Here is a 22,258-nt window from a genome sequence, read left to right as displayed (position 1 = left end):
AGCCTGCGCGTCCGGAGCCTGTGCTCCGCAACGGGAGAGGCCACAACAGTGAGAGGCCCGCGTACCGCAAAAAAACAAAACAAAACAAAACAAACGCACAATGAAATGCCATTTGCCACATAAGTGCATTTTTAAAGGTCTGGCACTAACACAAGTTGGCGAGAACCAAACCTCTCAGGTCCTGGCCTGCTGGTGGGATGTAAATAGGTACAGCTGCTCTGGAGGCAGTTTAATTTTGCTTCGTCAATCGGCCATGTCCAAACCCCAGGACCCAGCAAGTCCCTACCACCCTCAGATCCAAGGAGAGCGAGACCACTGGAGAGAGTGAGGACGACGAAGAGAGGAGAGGAAGAACGAGGCTGACAGGGCTTCCATTCCCCACGGAGAAGGGTCACTACACACAGCAGAAGAGCTCCCCGTTAGGAAAGCAAGTGGCTTCTTAAAAAACAAAAAGGTGAAAGACATGGTCCGGCCTTCGGTCCTCGCTGTGACGGGCCTCAGTCGCTGCCGCACGGGGTCAGGTCCCCTCCAGGTGAACCCCCGCTGCCCCGAGAGGCGGGGATCACGGCGCTGTGTCCTCTGCGGCCGCGCGGGGTGCGGGCGCCGGGGCACTCACCTCTTATGCTTCATGATGAGCCCAATGGCATAGCAGACGTCTCTGTGCTTCTCGTGGGAGCGGAGCTTCACCTCCACGCCCACCTCCTCCTTCTTCCGCTCTATGTGCTCCAGCGTGTGCTGCACCAGGTAGCCCACCGCCCCATGCTGCCCGGGGTCTAGGGTTTGGATGTGCTGGAGGATGTCAAGCACCTTCAAGACAAGACAGAAAGACTAGGAGATAATATTTTCATTTAGGCCTTTTCTTTTTCCTGGCAAGGGATTTAGACCTACATAACCTGAGGAAGGGCAGCGAGGCGAGGCGGGCTGACGGCCCGAGTCTCCGTTACCCACAGGCTCTCACCCCGTCGGTGCTCTGTTCGCCCAGTCACTTCGCGTGCTGGGGACTGGCCCCGGCATCCAAATCCAACCAGCGTGAGTGGGAGGACCTCTTCAGAAACACGGGGACCAGGGTCCGCACAGGATGGGGACGCGAGGGCCTGTCGGACTAGGTGAACTCTAACGGGTTCCAACATTCTTGGTGAGTGGGGGGACTCAATTTCTTATATACAGACAGGAAACATTTTCAACCTGCCACTCATGACTTGAGAGGAAAAAGAAATGTGAAGCTGCTTCAATCGAGGTCAAAGGCTGAGTGATAGACTGGCCTCAGTGCTGCAGGAGAGGGGAAGGGGTCACAGGGAGGCCACTGGACTGATGGACGCAAATCAGCACAGTTCATTTATGATGCTATATGTGAAGAATGAAGATGTGCGGAGCAGGGTTCTGAAATCCTACTGGTCGCTTCAATGACTTTAACTCACGGTGGAATTCAGTGTTCAGGTGGACAGGGGAAACCCCGTCTCCCCGCAATTTATGTGACTAGCTGGCAGGGCAGAACGGCCTGAGCCCAAGGCGCTACTCTTTCTACTGCACCCAGTGCCTCTACGGAACAATACAAGTTCAAGGAAAGCTAACACACGTGAACAATTAGCAAGCCCCGCTCGCTCACAGCTCAGTCGAGGGTCTGTGACACGGGTCTCCTCCTACTTACGGACGCTGAGTAGACAGAGCAGCCTGGACTCTAGCCCCGGATCAAGCTTGCTGTTTTTACCCTTGAATTAGTTTATTCACTTATCAAATAATGATGAATAACTGCCCTATTTCCTGATACATTGTGAGCCTATAAAAGTGTCGTGAAAACTACAGCTTTATGCAATGTAACATATTATTTAAAAACCCAATCTTGTCTTCCAGAATGAGATTTGCAGGATCTCAATATTTACTGAATACTTATTCTCTGCCGAGCCTGTCACATTTTTTACTTCATTTCATCCTCCCAACTTGAAGGTCAGCAGTCCAGTCACTGCCAATTTCAAGAGGAATCAGACGCAAACACAGCCGCTCTCCAGGCCATCCTATATAACCGCATCAGGACGTTGGATTTACATCAATAGCATGATTCCTATTTAACCTAAACACGAGACCTGCAACAAATTTTTATACTCGACCTAAATCACTCAAATCTCCCCCTTGTAAGACTCGTACTAGCTGCAGCCGGAAAATCTGCTCATTCTGGACTTCACCCTTGACCCACCCCCCCCACCCCCGCCCTCAGCAATAGAAGGTCCTGCTCCTGTCTCAGCCTTACTCCACTCAAGCACAGTAGTTGTGGCAGGTATCTTCTTGCTTATTCGATTTTACCCTTTAACAGAAAACAATAAACTTATTCAAACAGTAGCACTATGCTTAGGAGCCCTTACCACCCTATTCACAGCAATATGCGCCCTCACCCAAAACGACATGAAAAAAATTGTCGCCTTCTCCACCTCCAGCCAATTAGGCCTAATAATGGTAACAACTGGCATCAACCGACCCTATCTAGCATTCTTGCACATGTTCACACACGCTTTCTTAAGGCCATGCTATTCATATGCTCCGGATCTATTATTCACAGCCTGAACAACGAACAAGATATTCGAAAAATAGGAGGCCTATTCAAAGCTATAACTTTCACCACAACAGCCCTTATTATTGGAAGTTTAGCACTGACAGGAATGCCTTTCCTCACTGGCTTCTAAAGGCCTGATCACTGAAGCTGCTAACACATCTTATACCAACGCCTGGGCCCTGCTAATAACTCCAGTTGCCACCTCCTTCCCAGCTGTCCGAAGTGCTTGCGTTCCCTTCTTCGCACCGCTAGGACCACCTCACTTCTATCCCTTAACCTCAATCAATGAAAACAGCCCACTCCTAATTCACTCCATCAAACTTCCTACTAACTGTGTTTTTGTTGGATTTATTACCTCCAACAACATCCCCCCAACAATGGTCCCCCTAATAACCATGCCCCCATACCTAAAATTAACTGCCTTTACAGTGACCATCCTGGGCTTTGAACTAGCACTTGAAATTAACCTTAACGCACAAGACTTAAAATTTATTCACCCCTCAAATACCCTCAAGTTTTCTAGGCTTTCAGGGTATTTCCCCACTATCACGCACCGTTTACCTCCCTACTTAAACCTACCATAAGCCAAAAATCAGCATCTTCCCTCTCAGCCTTAATCCGACCAGAAAATACTTTACAGAAAACCACATCCCTCATTCAGTTAAAGCCCTCCACACTAGTTAAGCAACTTGCCTGAGGTCATGGGGTCATGAAGACGTGCAGTGAGGATGCGGACCCCGGGCTGACTCGCAGCCCCAGGTCTCAGTCACCTTCACATCAAAGCAGGAAGACGAGTATTTTAACTGACTGTTAGGAAAATTTTCAAACACATAAAAAATGGACAGAGCGGTATAACCCCAAGCAGCAGACCCAGCTTCAACCAGTACCAGCCAGGAGCCAATCCCATCCACTTGCCACCCCCCGCAGCGGCCTTGTAATGTAGGGGACACTAGCAACAGTTGTCCCTTGTAGCTAAAAGCATCTGATTTCACAGTAAGCTTCTCGTGTTCCCCTCTGCAGTTCCAACTAGTTACTGCTGACAACTCTTCTACAGACACAGCTTCCCCTCTGTTCCTGGCAGCCCCTTCCCACCAGATAAGTGAAAGAAACATAACGTGGAATCTTCAAAGCATAAAGGAAGTCTTGAACTCAGAGTATCAGAGGAGGAGATAAGGTTCAGGGATGATTACTCCCGTCCTTCCCTTGGTGTGTGGATGACAGGGTGAAGGGAGAGGGCAGAAACGGAGAAGACACCATGAGATGTGCCTGGTGTGTTTCCAAAAGCCGTGCTGACAGTGGGCACCATGATGTCTACAGCTAAATGTCTAGGCCTAGAATCCCAAGCGCCCACAACCTTCAGAGTAGAGATATTGGAACAGGGGTGTCTATTGCCCACGACTGGCAACTTGCTCTGTAAAGGGCCCGAAAGTAAATACTTTAGGCTTTGTGGGCCGTACGGTCTCTGACTCAACTACTCCCCTCTGCCGCTGTGGCTGAAAAGCAGCCAGACAGTCCACAGACAAATGGACACGGCTGTGTGCTGACAAAACGTATTGACAAAGCCAGGAGGCTCTGGGCCCAGGGGCCAGAGTTTGCAGACCCTGCTCTTTCCTCTTAACTGCAGGCTTCCCCCGACATCTCTCCACAGCTCTTGGCTCCATCCTCTGGACGTCCACTTCTGTGGGCCCTTCTACTCTGGGGACTTCAGCCACCAGATGCTGATGCCCAAGAGTGCCCACCAAGCGCGGTACTCCACGGCTCCAGGTCATGCCAAGCCAACTCAACATATCCCAGATGGAACACTGCCTCCTCCCCAAAACAGCTCAGTTCCCCGCACGCTTCAACTTCTAAAGTGGCCACCCTTATTGCAAAATTGGGGTACTCTCTTCGAGCCTCCTTCCTCGTTCACAGCCAACGAATTTCTGTCATTTCTTAATCATTCATTCAAATAAAATGTTGTACCTACTGGGTGGCAGGAATTGTGTTGAGAGCAAGGGGAACAGCTAAAGAACAAGACATGGTCCCTGTCCTTAAAGAGCACGGTCTCGTGGGGAAGGATGGTTAAGCAGCTGCGAGACACTCCGCACAAGCTTCGTGGAAGGGCGAGCTCAGGGCCGTCACGGTGCAGAGGGGCAGGGAGGGGTTTCAGAGGCAAGAGCTAAGCAGGAGATCAGAGATTCGGAGCCGCTGACCTACACATGGTAACTGAGGTCAGGAGAGCAGGTGAGATCACTGAGGGGAACCGTGCACAGTAGAAAGAAGTCTAGAAACTACCCCACAGCGTAGAGCCTTAAAGGGAGAGACAGAGGACAGCAACTAGTGAGAGCCTGGGAACAGGGGACCAGAATCAAAGGAACAGAGTGTTTTGAGTGGGGGGATGACCTCCAAGTGATCAAGAAAGATAAGGAAAGACAAGTGTCCGCTGGATTTGGCAACAAAGAGAAAGGTTTAGCGAGAGGGGGTCACGGGCTTCCAGTTCACGTGGGGGAGGGGTGGGAATGGAGCCCCATGCTCTGCGCAGTGCGGGGGAGGCGAGGGGGAGGCCATCACAAGGACCCTGGCCAGGCTGGGAGCAGGGAGGTAAGATGGAGCCACGGGCCAAGCCGGGGGCTGTCGTTGGAGGCTTCTCCTTCTCTTTTTTCTAAGATGACGGAGACCTGAGTATGTTTAATGCTGACAGTGGAAGTAGAAACAGGGAGCTGCAGATACAGGAGAAGAAATAAACGAAAACTTAGTAGTCCAAGGACAGGCAGCAGGTTGGATCCAGAGCACACAGAGTTTTGCCTTGGAAGACTGAGGGACATCTTTTCCACTGAATGTGGAAAATGGAGGGAAGGGATAAGTACGGATCGGAACAAGGATGTAGGTTTAGCAGCAGGAGTAGAAAATACCCTCTGTTGGCTTCTTCAGAAACAATCTCGCCTTGGCCCTGGTCCACAGGGGTGAAGCGTGCGGGTGGGCTGTGAACCTGAACGCCTGATGCCATCAACTTCTGTGCGGGAGACCTTGGCAAACTACTTAACTTTTCTCGGTGCCTCGGTTTCATCATTTGTAAAAGGGCAAAAAACAAAACAAAACAAAAGTAGCCACCCGAAAGGGCTGGCAGAAGGTACTGGAGGTGTGCCGCACTGAGCTCTCCCAGCCGTCCCCACCACTGGAGGAACCTACTTCCCTGTGCTCTGAAATCGTTCCCCGGCCTTCTAGGGCCACCTCAAACCCTTCCTCTGGAAAGGACCCTTTTCTAACTGCTTCTGCATCCCCTGGAGCCTTCCTCACTTCGGGCCCCAGCTCTCATCCGCCGTCATGGGGTCCTTCCTGCAGCTGCAGCACAGTTCTTGGAGGCGAGACAGTTGCCACACGTGGGGAAGGAGCCACTTTCCCTTCCTGAGCTTAGATGCACGGAGCGTCTAGGTGCCTGACTCCAGCAGCCCATGAATGGTCATCATGGGGAAAAATGTTCTGCGTGTGACAATTTTGGAACTTGTTCCACTGGCGTCTGCTTGGAAGGAAGGCAACCCTGACCATCTGAGGAGGATACCAAGGAAATTCCCCCAGAGGCAGCACAGGAGCCCTAAACTGAGCCTGTCATCACAGGGAAGGATGCCAGGGCTTCTACAGACGTTCCTCCCAAAGGCGATGTCAATCCTACTCCTTCTAAGGCTGATGTGTAACTTAAGTACAGAATCTACTTATGAGGAACCATACTTTGAAAGGATCTCTGCTTCTTACAAATTATCAAGAAATTCCTGAACTAACGTACAGTAAAAAGTGAAAGGAATTAGTTATGTATATCCTGGTATCAAAAATAAATCAAGTAAAAAATAAAAGTAAACTATTCAATTCTGGACAAGGTCGTGGGAAGCAGGTGGTGACCTTGGTAGAGAGCCTAGTGTTCCAGTAACTCTTCTATCGGATCACATGGGTGTCCTGGGAGGACAGCCGCCGCCTGGGCTGTAGATGACATCTGAAGACAGGGGCTCAGGGATTTTCCTACTGACGCATCCTTTCCTAGAACTACGGTAGATCTTTGACACTGTGAATAAATGAGGCAATGTACATCTAAGCAACAGTGAGTCACTGAGATTATTTACTTTCTCAAGGAAGGTTTTACCACTCTCTAGTGACAGGGCTGATGATTTTATGGTGATGTTTCTGTGAGAGCTTAGAATTCAAGTCTCTCACCCGGCTGTCTAAACAAAGTGGACTATTAACATATTCCCATGGACAAGCAAGGGCATGATGGGGGCGAGCAGCTGCTCCTGCACTGTGTTGCATGGCTGGAAGCATACAGGTGCTGCACCCGCAGCTCTTGAGGAGTGGTGCTGACCCCAACACGGTGGCCTCTGAGAGAGCTTCCTGCTGGCCAAAGGGGGCGTCACAAACCTGAGAGAGCCAAGTGAACAGTAAAACCCAACAGTTTCCAAAGGCATAAGCAATCCTAAAAGCATCCAGCAGCTGGATCTGAACACATCTAAGATCTCACTTTCCTACGCCATGCAGGGCTATTTACATGTGGTCAATTTAGTTGCTAACAGCACAGCTGGAGGATGAATATGGAAACTTCTGCTTCCCCCTGAGAAGGGTGACTTGGGGAAAATACATCTTTGGGGCACCAGTGGGTGAGTGGTAGGGCCGAGGCCTTGTGGTTCTGGGAGTTTAAGGCACTGACCACAGAGAGAATGGGCAATTCCTGGCAGGATAACTAATTTTTAGTAGAATAAAAGGAGACAAAAAATTAAACCGATGGGTCAAAACCAGGAGACTGTGAATAAATCTGTGTTTATCCTCCAGGTTAATACAAGGATAAACTTGTAAGCGCTGCCTTTCAGCTAAGAGTTCCCTCTCTAAGGCAGGTGCAAAGCATCAAAGTAAAATAATTACCTTCTCTGGCCAGATGCCCAGGTGGAAGTAGAGCCTGGCTTGGAGGAGGAGGAGCTGCACCTGGTCCGGGTACATCGCCAGGTACAGATCCAGGGAGTCCCTCAGGAGCTGGTACGACTGGTCGATGCCTTCCCTGTGAGGAAAGAAATCTGTGTTTTATCCTGTTTGCTTCCGAGCTAAGACCCTCCTTTTCAAGGCCCAGATTTTAAAAGTAATGGACACAAATCCCACACGTTCTCTGATTCTGATACTTCCTCTCTTCAGCAAAGTTACAACACTCTTAATAAAAAAAGATACACAAGAAATAGAAATTTCACACTCCACTAAGTTAAAGTCGTAACCGTTCTGCTTACGGAGTCACCTCGCTAACACTGTACATAAATTAAAAATGGACTCTGAACAGGTGGAGCACTGAGGACGTTTAGGTCTGTGGAACTCTTCTGGATGATACTACAGTGGTGGGTACACGTCATTACATACTTGTCAAAATCCACAGAATGTACACCATCAACAGCAAACCCAATGTAAACTACGGACTTTGAGTGATAATGACGTGCCAACGTAGGTTCATCAACTGTAACAAACACCCTGCTCCCGGGAGGGGGTGGTTGAAATGAGGGAGGCTGTGTGTGTCCAGAGGCGGGGGTAAACGGGTACTCTTTGTACTTTCTGCTCAGTTTTGCTGTGAACCTAAAGCTGTTCTTAAAAAAATAAAGTTTATTTTAAAAAAAATTCTGCCATTAGGCAGAAAACTAATACTCCAATCTATAAATTTCTATTTTCCCTGTAAGACAATTCTCCTTGGACTCAGAAGCAAGATTGTTTCATACTTTTGTTTGTTTTCTTACCTAAGTGATTGAAAGGCATAAATTAAAAGACAGCAAAGCACTAGGAGATGAAAAATAATTGTTGCCAGTCTAAAATATTCTTGTTACTGGAGAATGCTTTCAGCATTTATAAAAGAGAACTCGCCCAAGTCCACTGCAAAGATCTCAAAGAAAAGTCACTTAGCACATCCTAAGTCTGGATAGCATTACATCATGGGAACCAGTTTTTTTCCCATGGTGGGTAGATAGCTGCAGCTGTCCCAACTGTGCCACAAAGCATCCGCTGCTTCTCTGTACCACAGGTAGGCTCATTAAATAAAATTATCTGTAAGGTGATTTGCACCTCCAAAGACGCACACGCCGCAGAAGTACTGGAAAACCAAGAAAACCTTACCGCTTTCCCAGGCTTAAAAGGTTTCCCACCATTCGCTGTAACACCTTCTTTACATTCACCACCCCATACAGCGCTGCAGTCACGTGCTGGCCGATCAGGTATTCACATTCTTTCACTGTCAGCTGCTTGCCTTTCCCAAAAGCATCTATGTAGATGTAGTCAAAGATGTCCAGGGTTGCCCTATCCAAAGAGCACACGTGGTGAGTCGTATCTCAGATTAGAGCTGAACAAGTCAATATTTAAAACCCCGTAATAAGTAGCTCAAATCAGAGACTGAACGTTAACACAGTGGCATTTCTACTGAAAATATCAAGGCCTTGCCCAAAGTCTGAAATCTGACCTCTATACACACTCTGCTGTATTAAGATTGCAGTACACTGATAACTCGAGAAATAGCACTGGTTTATGCCATTTAATGTATTTTTTTTAAAGAGATTAACTCTAAAACTCACTGCCAGGCCTATCTATCAGAAGTCCGGTTGAGAGAAATACTTCTGGAATGCCTGAGCCAGTCTATTAATTTCACAGAGTAGCAGCAGTTAACCTCTGTGGATCCCGGGCCCCTTGAGGCTGCGATGACAGTTAGGGCCTGGGGCCACAAGGATTCTGGCCTCAGCTCTGCAGATGTGCTTGGGAGGCTCAGGCTGGGACCCTGCTCCAGACCCCGGAGAGCTGTGTCCCTGGCCTCCACCTCTCGCTCCTCCCATGGAACCGCCCTCCACGACCCGAGCTCCCGCGCATGTGGGGGTGGCCCACGCCGAGCCGGGCGGGTAGGCGGTCACATAAGCAGGTTCTCACCGCAGGACCTCTAACGATACTGCATTCACCCTACGAGGACTCCTGAGGGATTGAGGTGGCACTTTGTTTCAGGGATAGCTGTGTTTTTTTTTCTTTGAGCAACTGTTTCACTTTGATAGAGACTTTCTCTTCGGCAGCTAAAAAGCCCAGTGAGATTTCTTCTTTGAGTCGTATTAATAGCCTGCCTTTAGCAAGACGTATATAATTGTTCCAGAAATAAGGAATGCTCTTCAACCCTTTTTTTGGGTCTAGGAGAACCACACAAATGCACACAAGTTTATAGGCAAAAATTCTAAATAGGGCTTCCCTGGTGGTGCAGTGCTTGAGAGTCCGCCTGCCGATGCAGGGGACACGGGTTCGTGTCCCGGTCCGGGAGGATCCCACGTGCCGCGGAGCGGCTGGGCCCGTGAGCCATGGCCGCTGGGCCTGCGCGTCCGGAGCCTGTGCTCCGCAACGGGAGAGGCCACATCAGTGAGAGGCCCGCGTACCGGGGGAAAAAAAAAAAAAAAAAAATTCTAAATAAAATATGAGCAAATCAAACACAGCAATGTATTATAAAAATCCATAGGAGTTAAGTTAGATGTTCCTTAAGAATGAAAGGAGGACTGAACGCTAAAAAATTTCACCACGTGCAGACTAAAAGAGAAAAACTACATCCTATCTGTAGACACAGAAAAGAAATTTTGGGGAAAAAAATCCTAGTTATTAATAAAACTCTTAGCAAATTATGACTCCCCCCCCCCTTTTTTTTTTAACCGCACCACGCAGCATGCAGGCTCTTAGTTCCCCGACCAGGGATGGAACCCGTGCCCCCTGCAGTGGAAGCGTGGAGTCCTAACCACCGGACCGCCAGGGAATTCCCAAATTACAACTTTAGAAGGCAGCTTTGATCATCTCTGAAAGGTACTGCTCCCAAACATCATGTTTGAGATGAAATTTTAGTCATACCCAAGGCAGGGTGCCTGTTATCACTGTTTCTATTCATTGTGTACAAGAGCACCCAGCCAACAGAATTAGTAGAAGAGACACAAACATACAACAGCTGGCAAAAAAAGAAATAAAACTGTCGCAACTCAGACAATATGGCTGTCTACATAGAAAGCTGAAAGACCTAGCAAATTACTAGCACTAATAATTGATCCAGCAGAGGCGCCGATAATCAGACGCAGGTCTAAGTCATCAGCCGTGCCCCTGTACACCACCAATACACAGACAGCGTAATTTAAACAATTACCATTTACAACAGCAACAAAAAGTTACGGTACCCAGGAATAAATCTAGCAAGATATCGAAGAACTGGATGTAGAAAACAGTAAAATCTTTTTAAGGACGTTAAAGATGACTTAAACGTGGAAGGAGATGTGTTTACAGACAGACAGACTGAACAGGGCGACGCAAGCAGGCCACACTCCTCAGGTGAATCCATGAATCCAGAGGAGCTCTGGGCCCAGCTACCATACCAGAGCTTCGAGGTGCCTGACAAACGGATTCTAAAGCTGCACATGGACAGCAGGCTAAGAGGAACCAGGGCGATTCTAAAGGACTCCGTGGGGGCCTCGCCCTACCAGTCATTAGGACTAACGATAAGGCCACAGTCGACGCGACACTATGGTCTTGGTGCAGACACAGAGACCACAGGCCCGAGGAGCAGTCCCGTCAGGACGCAGAGGGCCTGCAGCCCAGCAACTGTGCGCTCTCCCACCACCCTCCCGGCCTCTCCCCAGCGGGCCAGCCCTTTATGGGTCTCAGTGTTTGTGTCTGCCAGGTGCTTGGGGTGCTAACAAACCACTTCATTGTTCATCTGCATTGTGGTGTGTGCTCACTGTAGCCTAAAGAAAGAAAAACAATCCTGTTACCACACACAAATGTGCCCAGCAGTAGGTCACTGTGGTAAATAACATGGTAATTGGTGTTTTAAATGCTTTATATCATGCAGAAATCCTTGGTGGACCATTATATAAGCATTTAAGAATATTTTAGAGATATTTGGGGAAATTGGTTGGGTTATTCAGGGAGAGCGAACGAGCTGAAAAAAGCACTTTTCTCATTTAAAATAATGGAAAATGGGTGCCTGCCATCCAAAAGAGAAACCATCCAATACATTTTAAGGAACAGATTATACTGGAAACAAGGGAAGCCTGTACTCGCTATTGAAGGAAACGTACACATGTAATGAAATATTAAAATTTGCATGGAAATAACAACTACTTTAAACTAACTGGCGGTTACCTCTAAAGAGAAGAGGAGGGAAAGGGATAAGGAAGAATACCGAGGAGGCGCCAACTTACAGACAAGTTTTATTTCCTAAACCCGGAGGTGGAAATATAGAGACCAGCATGAGAAATTCCACCAGGCATGTAAAGCACTGGGTTCTCTCATTTAACCCTCCAAACCACTTTATAAAAAACATTAGCCCCATTTTACGCAGGAAGAAACTGAGGCTCAGAGGAAGCTGAGGTCTGAATTCAAACTTCAAAGCTCAGCTACCTTCTATCATTCCACTCATCACTTCACCAAACAGTACCACAGCCAGTCATTAAGAAGTAGTTTGAAATAACAGGATGTAATTAAATAACTATGTTTCTTTTCCCTCTAGATGGCACTTTTAAAGAGACTGTCTCTCTAGACTATAGCTGAAAAGGAGCTTTATGTCCAATAGGACACCAGGTCTAAAACAAGAGAACCAAACAGAACTCATTAACCTGGTCTGAAAAATGCACATCCGGTCACCGACCTTGCCTAAAAGGAGTGCCACTGCTGAGAACTTGACTATTTGCTTTCGCACATGGATGAAGAACTTGGGCCCAGTTCCCTCTCCCCTGCTTCTCCCTCCCTCCTTCCCTCTCTTCTGGGGGCAGATTTTATGGAAGACTGGGAAGAAACAGTTTCTTTAAGAACTCTTTGTACTGATTTGCTTCGGAACAAAGGGACTCTGAGATTCACATAAGATCCTGAACTCTTAGTCCTGTTCTTTAAATGTTTTCTCTGAGATAATTGGAGATTCACATGCAGTTCTGAGAAATAAGACAAAGATCCAGAGTGTACTTCTCCCACGAGCAGATTACGGACGTGGATACAGTCACGAGCAAACCAGTTCCATCACCACCCTAGGCCCCCTTTTAACATCTGCTGTTACATCTCCTCTCAGCACAGTGGAAATGAATCCTCAGGGCAATCACGATGTGTCACGGATGGCTCACCCTTCTGCACCTTGGCACCACCTTAATAAGAAGTGACTGGGGAAGTTGACAGGCTCCAGTGGGACCCCCAACTGCCGGGCAATCGTCAGGTAGAGCAGAGACATGCTGATTGGGATTCCAGTTCTGCGGATTAAAACCTAGAGGAGAAAAGAAGGCTTTAGCTTCACAGAGATGAACCACACCTTCTCACCCCTTCCCCACACCTTCTCAGTGGGCACCTACTGTGCATCAGGTGAGAGGACAGGTTTTCAGGCTTAAGTGGATGAATATTTCATTTACTTAGATCAGGGCTCTCGGACTACAGTCCATGGGCCAAATCGGGCCCACCACCTGTTTTTGGATGGCTTGCATAAGAAGAGTTTTAATATTTCTTAATGTTTAAAAAAGTCAAAAGAATACTATTTCATGAAACATGAAAACTATATGAAATTCACATGTCCATGTCCACATACAACGTTTTACTGGAACACAGCCACATGCCTTTGTTTCTGTATGGTTTGTGCCTTCTTTCGCTCGACCACGGCAGAACTGAGTGGTTAGGACAGAGGGCACATGGCCTGCAGAGCCAAGGAGAATAACTGTCTGGCCCTTCACAGAAAAAGTGTGCAGACCTGTGATTTAGGCCTTCCTTCTCCTAGGAAGAACGTAAGGCCATTTCAAATAACGTGTGTAAGATATGACAAAAGAAAATACAAGTCTCGTAGAGAGCAACAGAACAGATACGAAAACGGAGACAAGTAGGAAGCAAATAAAAAACAAGCATCAATGACGTAGCTGGTCATGTATCTCCTCCAGTCTTCCTGGAAGCCAGTGCAGAAAGGAAGACCTGGTTAGTTTCACAGTTTAGTGTTCACAAGATGCAAACTGACCACACTGAGTCAGAGAAGTCCTATTTCTAGTCAGGAATTTACCTCAAGGGTTTTCAGACAGAGGATGCTCTGTGACGAAGTAGGTAAAAGCCACAGCAATAACCTCATAGTAGAGGCACAAATGAGTTTCACTGGGCATTGAGAGATGAACAAAACCTATTATTTGCCCTCAATAACTGTACAGTTTATCAGAGATAAGCTTTACATATATATATATATATATAATTATTATATTTTCTATCATACACACATTTACCTGGTGCATATACAAGTTTAGGGCATTATAGTAATCCATTCGGTTCCCCTTGAACTTCAGTTGGTCATAAAGGACATAGTTCATGGCATCCAGCACCTGGCTCTGGAGTTCTATTTCCATTATCATGGAGGATTCACCTGAAATACAGAGACCTACTCTGAGGACACAAGCACAAATAACGTTGTGACCAGTGTCCCAAATAACCTTTAACATGCAGACACTGGCAATGTCCTAAGAATATACATCAGGTGTTACCAACCCAGGGTGGAAAAGAGAATACGTATTTGAGGTCTTTTACATCATCCAAGTGAACATGTGGTTGTATCATCAGTCGATTTTTTGGGACATAATGGGAATGCACTGCAGAATTCCCCAAATTAATCAATTACTCTACGTTTTCTTTTGCAAATACAGCTGGATCCAAAGCAATTCCACACCTGCCTTGAAGGCCAAGCTGGGGTGGCGACTATTTATGCCCCGGAGGGTTTTGCAAACAAGCTCCACGATGCTGTCAATCTGGGCCTGAATGTCTCTGAGGCTGATGTCGGAGAGAGGATTGCAGTACTGGTCAATATACACTGCACCTGAAATGAACAAGAATTACTGAATAAATTCCTACTTCTACCTTTTCTTATTAGTGGTCATTCACCCCAGACTCCTGGGGCCACAGCTCGTCACGCCGCTCCTCCAGATGTGGTTCCTATCTTGGATGCCAGGTCTGGCTGCTGCTAATACACTGAGAAGGAGCAACATTCTTACAACAAAGAAGGTTACATTTCATTATTATTATTATTGTTTTAATATACCAAAACTCTCTCAGAGGTCATGGACTCAAAAGAACAGTGTGATACATGCCATATCTCCACAGTCTACTAGGAAGAGCAATAAATACCATAAAGGAGATCTTTTCAAGCTACTTCTCTCGACCTAATTTTCTTATAGTTCAAAATCCAACAACTCTGAAAACTTATGAGTATAAAACAGTTTATTGAGACTTAAAAAAAAAATAGTTGAAAGCCCTCAATGTCAGATATACCATTTCAACAAATAATTCCTCTGAAAGGTGAGTCAGTAAATGGACTTTGGAGATAACTGGACTTTGAAATAGTTACACTCAGGAAACACACAGCTAAAAAGTTGTACAGAGCACACCAGAGATACTGTCTCTCGAAAATCACTACTCTTCACCATCTTAGGTTACTTTTTAACCTGAGACCCAGTGGGCTAACCTGCTCATCTGCTATAGGATGTTTTCACTTGGGAAGCTGTAGAGTCACTTTAAATTCAAGAGGTCTCAAACCAGCTCAGGACCTGGATCCCCTACTTACATCCCAGTGGGTATCAAGAGACCTGGACACCAGCCCCAGTTCTGCCACCAGCCAGGGACTGGCTCCTGGGCCTCCTCGGGACTCAGTTCCCGCACCTGTCGGCTGAGGGATTTATGCTGCACAGCTCCGCAGCCTGTTCTATCCGACTGCTGCTTCTTAGACTTCGTCAATGGCATCAGATGATTCTAGTTGGTCACCAAGGATCAAAACCTCGGAGCCTATTCACTCAACTAGTTAAAAACCTTCAACTGCTACCCAATGTCCACAGCACTGATGTGAATGGGCTGCTGAAAATTATAATATTACTTAATATTTGAAAGATGAGAGAGAAGTAATTGTTTTCATAAATACAGCTTGTCAAGTTATTCTTGACCGTGGAATAAACAGAAGATGCCTCTTAACTCCGGGATGCATATGTGAAGATTCCAGGGTGGTGAGGATATTTTAATTTTTTAAAAATATTTTTACTTATTTATTTTTGGCTGTGTTGGGTCTTCGTTTCTGTGCGAGGGCTTTCTCTAGTTGCGGCGAGTGGGGGCCACTCTTCATCGCGCGCGGGCTTCTCACTGTCGCGGCCTCTCTTGTTGCAGAGCACAGGCTCCAGACGTGCAGGCACAGTAGTTGTGGCTCACAGGCCTAGTTGCTCCACGGCATGTGGGATCTTCCCAGACCAGGGCTCGAACCTGTGTCCCCTGCATTGGCAGGCAGATTCTCAACCACTGCGCCACCAGGGAAGCCCAGGGTTATTTTATTTTAATGAACTGAAGCAGATACTTCATGTCCTTCTGGATGGTATAATCAACGAGATCAATCAATAAGAATCTGCACTACGCACTGTGGAGTATATCCTGATCATAACATAAGGACAAGGAACACAAGAAACACAGTGACTATTAAAGAAACAACCTGTACACACAGGAAACAGAAAGGATGGATAGGGTTTACCAGCCACTGCTACTGTAGGTCTGAGGCAGTAAAATCTGCAAGTGTTGCAGTTATCAGGGAAACTTAATGCAAGTGAAACCTGAAATGAACGTGGAGGGTGAGCAGGATTTAGGAGGGAATCCTAAGGGAAAGGGATACCACGAATGAGGAAGTGAAGCCACGTATATATGCATGGCGCCAGTGAGGATAGTGGCCTGGCTGGAGCAAATGGGACATTTTAGACAGTGATGGGGAAAGGCCTGACTGAATTATGGAGGGCACTGAAAGCAGGCAGAGATTTAATTTAAAAAAGGAAATCAGCTGGCCACGTTGCAGGCTTACATGGAGTGCTGAAAAGGCTGGGTTTCAGACCAGGCCGGCACTGTACGCTGGCTGACTGGAGAGCAGGAGGGGGTGATGCCTATGAAAGCAAGTATTACTTAGAAAGCTGCTGCTGGGAGAGGTGGCAACGGCCTGCGTTGAGACCAAGAAAAGAACGGAGACACGACTATGAGAAACGCTGGAAAGGAAGAAGAATCAATGAATTGGGTAAGTCGCTGGGAGTAGGGAATGAAAGTGAAGGAAGAGTAATATCTGTATTTCATAACCATAATTTGTGGGAGTGTTTGTGTAATATGCTAGGAATTTAAAATAGTTTTAAAAATGAAGTCACATTTTGTTCTTGTTCAACTCAGTAGGAACAGAAAGTTCTTCCCTTCATCTTGCCTGTCCACTGGACTTCTTTCCACTCACTTCTCATTATGGACAACGAGACTCACTGACGTGCAAGAACATTTTGTCCTCATTAAACTCCAACCAGAGAGGTTAAGGGATTTGCTCGAGGTCACATGGAGACAAAACTGGACATAATTCTGATTCGGAATGAGGCTTCAAAGCTTAGAGAGACAGGGAATTAACCTCATTAGTTAAAATGTCAGCCTCATGCTTTGAACCGATGATGTACCTTTAAATTTATTTATTTATTTATTTATGGCTGCGTTGGGTCTTCGTTGCTGTGCACGGGCTTCCTCTAGTTGCGGCGAGTGGGGACTACTCTTCGTTGCAGTGCGCGGGCTTCTCACCGCGGTGGCTTCTCTTGTTGCAGAGCACGGGCTCTAGGCACGCGGGCTTCAGTAGTTGTCGCTCATGGGCTCTAGAGCGCAGGCTCAGTGGGTGTGGTGCACGGGCTTAGCTGCTCCGCAGCGTGTGGGATCTTCCCGGACCAGGGCTCGAACCCGTGTCTCCTTCACTGGCAGGCGGATTCTTAACCACTGTGCCACCAGGGAAGCCCGACGGTACATCTTTATAAACACTGTCTCTTCAGCTGACAGCTAAAGATTTTGACCAGATCTTAGCTCTGAATTTAATCATTATGCCTACCTAACTGACCAGACCATACAACCCAACCTCCAGAAGCCCATGTAGCACAGTTTACTTTCCCACTGCTTTTCCATCAGGGCCACTTTCACTGCTGCTCTTAAGGACAACTCAGCTGCCTGCCTATCAAAATATCAACGCTGAAGTCTCACCTTCAAGATATGATTCATAGTCATCAGGCTGCTGAAGAAAAGCCTTAAGATTATTTAAAATTTTCTGTTGTCGTAGGTAATAAAGAATTTTTTTGGCGTAGTATTTCCAGGTCAAAGCTTTTCTGGAAAAAAACAAATAAACAAACAAACAAGCAATGAGTCAATAAGAATTAAGATATTAAAATTCTCAATTATCCATTTTTTTACTTCACACTAATCATACCACGTTAAGAGTCTACTTAACAAGAAAAGTATAATTGGCTCACAAGCATATAGTACTTATGATCATGGAAGCAGACAGCACGATTTAGGGTTTGGCATTTGTAATTTAACACTAAATTAGCTGTGCTGAAGATCAAGAAACAGTTATCCATTTGGCTTCAGATTTACTAACAGGAAATGAAAGAGAAACCTGAAAAGTCAGGGGAGCTGGGTGAGTCTCAGGAGACAGGAGAAAGCATTTGGAAGCTTTGCTGGCTGCTCAGCCCCTGCCAGGGGTAACTCAGGCGTTGGGCTGCTGCCTTTCTCCTTCTACACTCACTGCCATCTCATCCAGTCTCAAGGTTTCAGACACCATCCATACTGGCACCCCCCAACTTATTCTCCAGAACAGGTTTTTCCCCTAAACTCCACACCTGTATATCCAACTGCTACAACCACATCCCACTTCAGTATCTGATGAGACCTTAACTTTCTTCCCCTCCTAGAGTCATGCCCATCTCAGATAAAGGCAACTCCACCATCCAGTTAGGACCCCCTCGGAGCCATCCTTGACTCCTTGCTTTCTCTCACAGCCATATTCAATCCATCCACCTATGCTCTTAGTCCTATCGCCAAAATATATCAGAAATGTGAACACTTCCAACTCATCTAAACCACCATCCTCTTGTCTGTATCAGAGCAGCTTCCTGCTTTGATCCTTGCCTCTCACAGTCTACATTCGACATGGCAGACAGAGGGCTCTAGGTGACATGTTAAGTCACAGCACAAAAATCCTCTGCCCCAAATTCTCCAATGGTTTTCCACCTCGATCAAAGTATATAAAAGCCCAAGTCCTAATGATGACCTAAAAGGTCCTTTAAACTCTCGCCCTGTTACCTGTCTGCCCTCAGTTCCTATATCACCCTCCCCACCCAGTCCAGCGCCAGCAATGCTGGTTTCCCGGCCATTCCTTCCTCACACCTGGCTGGAGTTCACCTTAGGCCTTAGCACTCAATTCCTCCCGACTGGAACGTTCCTTCCCTGGGGATCTGCAATCTGTGCCCTCACCTCCTTGCAGGTTTTGACTGAAATGTCGCTTTGAGTAAGGCTTTCTCCCACCATTCTATTTAAAATTGTACTCCCCCCCCATCGTTCCCTCACCCTCTCCCCTGGTTAATATTTCTCTATAGCACTTCTCACTTTCTAATATAATTAATATCTTAACTTTGTTAAGCATCTCTCTTCTCCACTAGAGTGTGAGCTCCATGAAGGCAAGGTGGGTTTTTTTTTTAAGTGTTGCTCACTGCTGTATCCTTAGCTCCTAGAATGGTGTCTGACACACAGCAGATGCTCAAGAAATACTTGCCGAATGATTGAAACTCTTCATCAGATCTCCCAAATATGCACAGGGATTATGGGAAGTAGGAGGGAGACAATCAATGATTAACTTATCGGCCTGGCTTCATAAATAAAGGACTCTCCAATCTTCAGGGAGTAAGTGAAAATGAGCAGAGCTAGGTTTTACTAGCTTTTTAACCTTTGAGTTATAAAGTATACCAATCTAGAAAATCACATGAAACAAATGAATAGCCTAATGAATTATTATAAGGGAAACAGGGAAACACCCTTGTATCCACCACTTAAGCCAAGAAACAGAACTCTGCAGAAACCGAGAAACCCCAGAAGCTCTCCAGGGCCCTCTCCTCCCCGCATGGCAATGATCACAATCCACACCTCAATCGTCATCACTACCTTGCTTTTCTCTAGTTTTTGCAAATGTGCGTCCCTAAACACTCCAGACTAGTCTGTTTACGTGCTTTTAAGTCTCTTAATTCACAGGATCCCCCTTCATCTTTTTTCCCCTTGTATTTTATTTGTTGAAGAAACCTGGTTGTTTGACCTGTACTTTCCCATAGTCTGGAATTTGCTGACTGCATCCACATGGTGTAGCATAACATGTTCTTCTGTCTTCTAAATTCCTGTAAATTGGACGTAGAGGCTTGATCAGATTCAGATTCCATTTACTTGGCAAGACGACTTCATAGGCGGTAGTGAGTTCCATAAGGAGGCAATCATGCCTTGGTTGTCTCTTTCTGTGATGTCAGCAGCCATTGCTACTCAAAGACCCAGGTCTGTTAATTCATTAGAGGCCATAAAGTGGTGATATTCTAATGCAGCCATCCCTTTTAATTATTAGCTGGAATACTTCTATAAAGAATAATTTTCCTTCATCTACTATTTGGTCCCCCAGTGGCATAATATGTAGGAAAAGGCAGGATAAATGTTCACTTCTTTCCGTTTATCATTTTCCAAAATAATAATTTGGGTTGTTATTATCCTCCAAAGGTGACCAATTAGTTGTTGTTAAGTATTATTATGAACTCATGGAGCTAAACATATTTGCTGTATTTCCACCCATTCTAGTTACTGTCCACTTGATGCTCAAATCACTACATCTTTGGCCAAAGGAAGCCTCTTCACGTTGGCCCCTGAATACTTCTGACATGAAATATTGTTACTTTTCTCGCTACCTGGTTCTAGGCTTCCAAGATGCTTCCAGGGTCATCTTTTACATTTCCTGCTCTGGACCTAGAATCAGGCATTTCTCCAAAAACCCTGGCTGCTTTTGATGGGAGGTAGTATGAAGACCACAATCTGAGTGCTAGGGATATCATTTTTACTAGGTTGGCTATTGTTTCTAGACCTTTTCAGTGGGCAGATAGGAAGTCTAGTGTATAAGTGTGTGTACACACACACACACACACATATACCTACACGTATATAAACATAAAATATCTCATGAATTCATACTGACACATCTAATTCAAATTCAGAACTATACAGTTTTTACCTTCTTCTATTTTATATCTATATCTTTTTTCCTCCAGGAGAATCCTGCTTCTTCAGGATACCAGTGATGAATTAGAATATCACATAATCACTCATTTGCATTATTCTACATCTTGCTCTCTTTTATACACACACACACACCAGCCTCAGAATAACAAGACCAATATTCTTATCACCTTGATGATTCCTGAAAACACCTAAATATTTTGTTCACGATCTCCCCGGTCCTCTGCTCATTTCTTCTAGACAGCTGTGTTGTACCTACACTGTCAGGGCTTACAGCCATCACATACAATACTTTCTCCCCTATCAACTGTCACTTGGATTTAATTCTACAAGTAAATATGTATTTAATGTTCACCACTAGTTCTTCTATCAGGGTCTCTTTGGTTATTTTGGTTGTCTGAAGCTCATTTTCTAGCATATTTTTCAGGTAGGGCTCAGAAGTCCCTGAGTTCTTTCAAGTGGATGAGTTTTTTCCACAGCCCTTACACTTGGAAGTCAGTTTGGCTGGATATAAAAATACTTGGCTGACATTTTCCATCCTTGGGTATCTCAAATGTGTTACTCTTTTTTTTCTCTGGCAGAGAGTACTGCTGTTGAAAAGTTTAATGATATTCTGATTTGTTCTCCCTTATAAATGGCTTTGTCTTTTTTGCTTGGACCCCCAAAGGACTTTTCTGTCTTTAAAATCTAGTAGTTTTACTGAAATATGTCTCAGTGCTGGTCATTCTGGGTCAATATTCCCAGATATAGTATATGCCCTTTTAATATGCTGCTTCAAATCTTTATTTGTAGGATGTACTCTTCCTTTAAGACCACATAGAACACCATAAATGCAAACTGTTTTCAAATACCCAGGGACTGGTGCCTTAGCACCAACTACCCTTCTTCCTTCCTATGCTTTCCATATCCAAACAACAAGCATTTGCCAGGACTGAACACAAAGAGGGTCCTTCATGAAAACCGTCATCCCCAAATATTTACAAACATGAGAGTATTCCTTATTATTAAAAAACAACCCTGTTTTAGGTTCAAAATACTTGTCAGGCCAAAGGATAACACACTTATGATGATTTCTAAAAAGACTATAATGATATACACTTTTACTGGCTGTGCATATTTAGTCTATTTTTTTTTTTTACCAATCTGATAAGGAAAAATGCAATATTTCATTGTTATTTAACATTTCTTCGAAGAGTGAACTTAAAGGTCTTTTAACTTGACTGCCAACCGCTTGGACTTGCTCTTCTGAGAATGTCGTCCTCTTATCCTTTGTACATTTTTCAATTTCTTTTTAGAAATTTTAAGGATTCTATTGACTTTGTTTATGGTTTCTCTGGTCATACAAGTCTATTTTTTTAATTGCAAAATCATTTGTCTTTATTTTTTTTTATTGCTTTTGCATTACCAGTCTTGGTTAAGGAGGTAACCCCAGATTGTAAATGAAGTTTCCTATTTTCTTGAAGGATTTTCATTGTGATAATTGTAAATTTTAGGTTGTTTAATCTCTTGGAATTTAATTTTTTTTTTTTTTTTTTGTGGTATGCGGGCCTCCCTCTGTTGTGGCCTCTCCCGTTGCGGAGCACAGGCTCCGGACGCGCAGGCCCAGCGGCCATGGCTCACGGGCCCAGCCGCTCCGCGGCATGTGGGATC

General features: G+C 45.6%; 1 protein-coding gene across 14 annotated transcripts in view; it reads right to left on the bottom strand.

The window, feature by feature from the left end:
* The window catches only part of FBXO21 (F-box protein 21), a 51,792-nt gene that overhangs the window by 23,755 nt on the left and 5,779 nt on the right, over positions 1 to 22,258 (bottom strand). For 11 of the 14 annotated variants that reach the window (XR_008615886.1, XM_055080291.1, XM_028479930.2 and 8 more), the window contains exons 4-10: positions 17,552 to 17,673; positions 14,208 to 14,354; positions 13,771 to 13,907; positions 12,646 to 12,782; positions 8,648 to 8,827; positions 7,427 to 7,559; positions 617 to 828 (exon numbers count right to left, since the gene is read on the bottom strand). Coding sequence is in view for 13 of the 14 variants with exons in the window: in XM_055080291.1 (XP_054936266.1) it covers positions 617 to 828; positions 7,427 to 7,559; positions 8,648 to 8,827; positions 12,646 to 12,782; positions 13,771 to 13,907; positions 14,208 to 14,354; positions 17,552 to 17,673 (1,068 nt within the window). In the remaining variant the exon portion in view is untranslated. Of the gene's footprint in view, positions 1 to 616; positions 829 to 6,268; positions 6,929 to 7,426; positions 7,560 to 8,647; positions 8,828 to 12,645; positions 12,783 to 13,770; positions 13,908 to 14,207; positions 14,355 to 17,551; positions 17,674 to 22,258 lie in introns of those variants that run through there. The other 3 variants (XM_055080292.1, XM_007117289.4, XM_028479933.2) reach the window with 2 other exon arrangements.

The sequence above is a fragment of the Physeter macrocephalus genome, chromosome 19 (genome assembly GCF_002837175.3).
Source record: "Physeter macrocephalus isolate SW-GA chromosome 19, ASM283717v5, whole genome shotgun sequence".
Taxonomy (NCBI): Eukaryota; Metazoa; Chordata; class Mammalia; order Artiodactyla; family Physeteridae; genus Physeter; species Physeter macrocephalus.
This window is presented reverse-complemented; position numbering and strand designations above follow the sequence as displayed.